Source organism: Pinus tabuliformis, chromosome J, assembly GCF_031772625.1.
Source record: "Pinus tabuliformis cultivar Carrire ecotype Pingquan chromosome J, CPIR1, whole genome shotgun sequence".
NCBI classification, from domain to species: Eukaryota; Viridiplantae; Streptophyta; class Pinopsida; order Pinales; family Pinaceae; genus Pinus; species Pinus tabuliformis.
In genome coordinates, this window is record NC_142295.1 from 179,221,441 (window position 1) to 179,226,896 (window position 5,456).

Genomic DNA, 5,456 nt, shown 5'->3' on the forward strand with positions numbered 1-5,456 from the left:
GAACCCCTAGAGGAATCTTTCAATCGATGTGACGATTCAAGAAGAATATTTCATGACGTTTGAGATATTGGAATCTATGTTGCTAGTATATAATAGTGAAATGGGCTATCCACGCTTTAAATCATTTTTCGAAAAAATTAAAATCAGAATTGAGTATAAAGAAAAATATATTAATGGTGAAGCTCAAATTGTCTCTTTTTTTTTTGTTTCTTTAATCGACATAGAAGTGGATCAAGTCGATCCACCCGCCAATATAATTGGTATAGACTACACTACCACATTCAGCCAGTCAACCGGCACCTACAAACTTAATTTAACATAAATATCGATCTATCAATGAGTTCGTTTTCTTGAGAAAGAAGCATAATAAATACATACTATGAAAATTCGTTTGTGAAATTTCCTAAATTTTCCGATATCGAAATGGTGGACGAGAGTCTAAGACATCACATATTTGTCTATTTCTTATTCGTTATTCAGTTTTATTTAATGAATAATATAAAATATTCATTATTCAATTTTATTTAATGAATAATTTATGTAGAATGTTAAATTGAAATAGTGGATATTTGAAAATTTAATAAAAAATTAAAATAATAAATATTAAGTCTTAATATATCTATTTTTTATTAGAAGTAAGGTTTCCATGTTATATGTTCCATGTGTATTACAAGTTGTTAGTGAATATTATGAGGTGTTATTCTAGATATGGTTATTTCCCATGTGTATAATTTGTTGTTCTGTCATGTTCTAGTCATAGATCCAGTTTCTTAGGTTCTAGATTTTTCGAAGTGAGTAACTTGTGTCCTATATCTATATATATATATATATATATATAATTTGTGATCAATAAATATATGAGAGTGCTTTGCATTGTGTGTAATTTTCTCCCTCTTTCTATTCTTCCAATATGGTATCAGATCTCATCTGATCCTGACACTCTCACAAGAGGGATCAAGAAAATGGAAGGATGTAAGGGTTGATCCATAGGACTAGTGTGTAGATTTATTTGGGTTTTTTTGTGTAGATTGGAGTCCCTTTGGCAAATTGATCATTGTGTCGTGTTAGTGGAATTTTCATTCAATTACAAAAAAAGAGAGTGGTGATCGAGATCCAGAAAAACAAAGATGGATTTTATCAGGCTTCTTTTGATAGTCTCCACCCTAATTTCAGTCATAAATCTGCAAGGTGCTTTAGGTGTGGTAGTATGTGAGAAGTTTCCCGTGGATATTTGTACGCTTTTGGTGTCTCCTTCGTGAGCACATTGTGTACTTGAGAAGTCCATCCTGAGAGATGGCAGTATGCAGTATGAATTCTAGTTCTTTCGCATTATTGTGGAGAAGTTTAAAGAGTGGATACAAATATAAGAATGCATGAATGCATGCGGGGTACAAAGTTTGGCAATGGGGATGTCTACAAATGCTCTCGTAGAAGGTGATTTTACTAGGAAACTATGCTTTCCAAGTTACTAAAAAAAGTGCCCTAAAATCTTAGAGCTCTACTTTAATCTTGCTACAGGCGAATGTATATAGTTTCCCTGCTTGTGTTGGGCTCATAGAAGAAGAGACCGTTGAATGATAAGTGAAGTTATACCTAGATCCAAATCAAGCATAATCACCTAATCATTTGTTGTTGCTCCTACAACAATTGGTTATTGGAAACTTGAAAATGTCTTTGCCTTCCTCCCCATCTGCTACTAGCTTTTAGTTAGAACCTTATTTTACATTTACGCAAATCCTTTTTAATAGGATTTAATTACCTTCAGTAGAGATGGTGGGTTGTAATTTGTTACAGAGAGATTGTGGATTTATTATATATTTAGTGAGGAAAGATCAGTGAAAGGGTTCAATTTTTCTCATAAGAGGGTTGCTTTCTCCTTAGCAATCAACTATATTTCTTTGCATATAATTAATTCAGATATAAATTTTATTGTCCTTAGTATATCTCAGAAACCTAACATCAATACAGGACAAGTTTCATTCTTAGGGACTCAGACTTTTCGTATGGGTAGAAATTGTGTGTGCCAATGAAGGGCACCAAATTGAACTGTGTCTATTAGATCAATTTGCTTAGATTTAAGTATTTACATTGGGCTATAAGATCCAAAATCCATTTCAAGTGTTATAGCATAATTGATTGGAGGTAGCAATCTCTATTTCAAGTGCTATTGCAGACTTCCATTGGAGGTCGAGATATTAATGGTGATATGAATATAGGATTGATTTTGTATTTGTTTGTAAGTTTGTGATGTAAGTTGTAGTATATTCTTTTGAGTGATTATATATGTAAAATTTATATTATATTGTTTAAAAAGAGTTCGTGGTTCTTAAACTAGAAGCCCCGATGTTCGAAATATCAATTCTTATATGTTAGTAAGGTCAAGTTGTTTGATCAAATTTTGAACACATTTAGTATCCATACCCCCATCCTAGCAATTGACGGACAAGTGAAAGCAAAATATCTGACATAACGTGATTGGTCCATAGGATGGTTCATTACTTGACGAATCTTATCGCTGAAGTGCCAGTGAGCCGAGTTGTTAATATTGTTGATCTTGCAAATTTCATCAACCATGGTCAAAGGCGGTTATATTTTAAATTGAGGTCAAGTGACTGCTCGAAGATGTGGTGGTGAATGACCGGTGTTTGTAAGATTATAGAGTGGATGTAAGTGTTGATGAAGACTAGTCACACATAGATTATCCTTGTTGCTAGAATGTGTTTTCAATGTTTAACATGTAATCATTAAGGGAGGTTGTTGGAAGTAATGCTTCGATGTCATGTGTTCCGTGTGTATTAAAAATTGTCAGTGAGTATTCCAAAGTGTTATTCTAGATGTGGTTGTTTCTCATGTGTATGAATTTTTGTGTGTCATATCCCAATCATAGATCCATTTTCATAGGATCTAGATTTGTGAAAGTCAATAATTTATATCCTATATATACATAAACTTTGTGATCAATAAAAATATGAAAGTGATTTGTGTTTTGTTTAATTTTTTTTTCGTTCTTTCTACATTACTAATATTTCTATTACACACTCCGTCTTTCACTCCCTCAAATCATCATCACGTTTATCTAGTTTTTATTCGTTTTAATTTCAAACTATTATTAAAAACTATCAACTTGGAAGTTTAAATAGCTGAACGTTTCGAAACTTTATACACAAATTATCTTGAAAAACTGACGCAACAAGAAAATACATCCTATTACGCATTACCATTGCGCACTCACTCTCTCAAATATCAATACCCTAGATCTGGTCAACTGAACGCGTATGTGATATCAAAATCACAGCTAACAAAATCCCATAAAGAGATAGAGATGCAGCAGGTGATGAATAAGAAAAAGCAACATGTTACGGATAAATCAATAACTTCAACCCTTTTTTTTATATATAACTTCCGTATCATTGTTAAAGAGTATGACTTGGCGGACTTGTTCACATGGGGTGGGAGTTTAGGTTGTTGAGAGGGACATGAAGGGGGAATCCGGGAAGCATCGGGCCGTGAAGGGTGAGGGGAACACACATGCCCCAACCATACGCATCCAATCGAATTGTAATACACTGAATTCCGTTTTAATTCTAAGGATTCTCAAGGATTAAACCATATTTTTGGGTTCGGGGAGAAGCATTGCCTGTCTGACCGTTCTTATGTATGTAATTGCAGAAAATTGAGCTCAGACCTCATCAAATCCACTCTCAGTATTTCGTTACCTTGATTTCATTCCTTCAGAGTTATAGATTATGACTTCTGCCTACTTCGTAGAATGAAGAAAAAGAGTTGCGTTATTGCAGTGCTGGTAATATTTTGTGAAGAAGCCAAAGAACAAGAAAATTTGTAAGCAGGATCCTTGGTATTTTGAAGGAAAACATTGCATAGAGCACTTTGGTGGCCATGGATGGCAGTAATTATATGCTGAGGAGACCCAAAAATATGGACACCTATGATATATACAAGTTCTTTGGCTTCGAACAATCCAAAAACATTGAGAACTCGGAGACGATGGAAGAATTTAACAAGAAAGATATATGGGGCGCTGCTCTTGATGCAGAGACCAAGCCGGAGGACTTTCTGGAGGATGGGTGTAACGGATTGGAAGAGAATATAGTGGTAAAGGAAGGGATAAAGCAGACTTCCAAATCTCATGGAGGGAATAATAAGAGGAGAAAGCATTGTTCTTCTGCTTCTGTGGATATCCCTGACTTGTGTGAGATGATATGGGAAGAGAAGGAAGGACATTAAAAATTTCTGGAAGAAAACGCATGGAATAATATCTGATAACGGTAACAGTTACGATGATGAGAATGGAGATTTTGATGGGAATATGATTCCACCCCATGAGCTCATTGCCATGCAGCTCCGCCGGAACGAACTAACTCCGTTGTCAGAAATTGAAGGCGTGAGGAAGACTCTTAAATGCAGAGATGCGATCTAGACGATGACAGGTTTTAATGGTTGAAAAGTCTCCCTTTTTAACGGACATTGGAAAATATGTATGTTTCTTTCTTGTCGTTGTGGAAGTTGAGCTGTAATGCAGGATATGAAACTGTAATAGAGTTTGAACTGTTCTTTTGGATGATTTGATTGATGCCTACGGTTTTCTTTTCTCATAAACTGAAAAGTATAGGTTTTTGACCAGATTTAAAACCAAAAAACCGACCACATAAAAGGAAAGTTTGGAACAATGTGGAAAAATCTAATTTTCTAGATTACGAGGAAAGCACATGTCATGTTTTTAGCACTACTACAAATTGAGTTTTAATGACGTTGGCTAGCGATGCCACAGTTTTATCTGGAGGGTAATCTATGTTTGTTATTTTTTTTTGCAAAAAAATACTGTCCAGGGTAATTTATGCCTTTATAAATAAAAAGCAAACACTCTCCAGAGAAATTTTTACAAAGTAAATAAAAAAACTTATTGATTTAGAATGTTGAGATTTTCTGTTTTGCATAAGATAGTCAAAATCTCAGTAGATGACAACAATAGGAATTAGTTCCTAGATTAGCTCCAGTTTGTTGGGAGGGAGTTAATGCATCCTAAATTTGAGTTGAGAGGATTTATGAGGCAGTTAGATTCTCTTTGCTATATAACAGGTATCCATACGGATTGTTTTTTATGAGGGTGTGAGAGTTTGTGAGAATTTAATTTAAGTTTGTAATCTCCTGTTTGATTAATAAAGAATTGCCGATGCCTATGTTTGGTGGATGTAGCCCAGATTGGTTGGGTGAACCACGTTAAATTCCTCTGTGTTTATGTGCTTGATTTTATTTGCTGTGTATATGTTTTATAATCAGTTGTGCATCTGATCTCCAACAAGTGGTATCAGAGCAGTTGGAGGTGGAGCGCGTGCTGGTGCGTGGAGACCTGCGTGGAGGCGTTGCTGTTGCGCTGGAGCGGGGAGGTGTTGCTTGGTGCTGCGTGGTTTGGTTGCTGGCTGCGTGGAGTTGGTTTG

General features: G+C 35.2%; 1 protein-coding gene across 1 annotated transcript; it reads left to right on the plus strand.

Annotated features, from left to right (window-relative positions):
• The first annotated feature begins 3,897 nt into the window (after positions 1 to 3,897).
• On the plus strand, positions 3,898 to 4,438 carry LOC149226256 (uncharacterized). Its single transcript, XM_089380151.1, has 2 exons — positions 3,898 to 4,208; positions 4,294 to 4,438. Exons 1-2 carry the CDS (start codon positions 3,898 to 3,900, stop codon positions 4,436 to 4,438), a joined length of 456 nt encoding a protein of 151 aa, XP_089236277.1.
• The last annotated feature ends 1,018 nt before the right edge of the window (positions 4,439 to 5,456 follow it).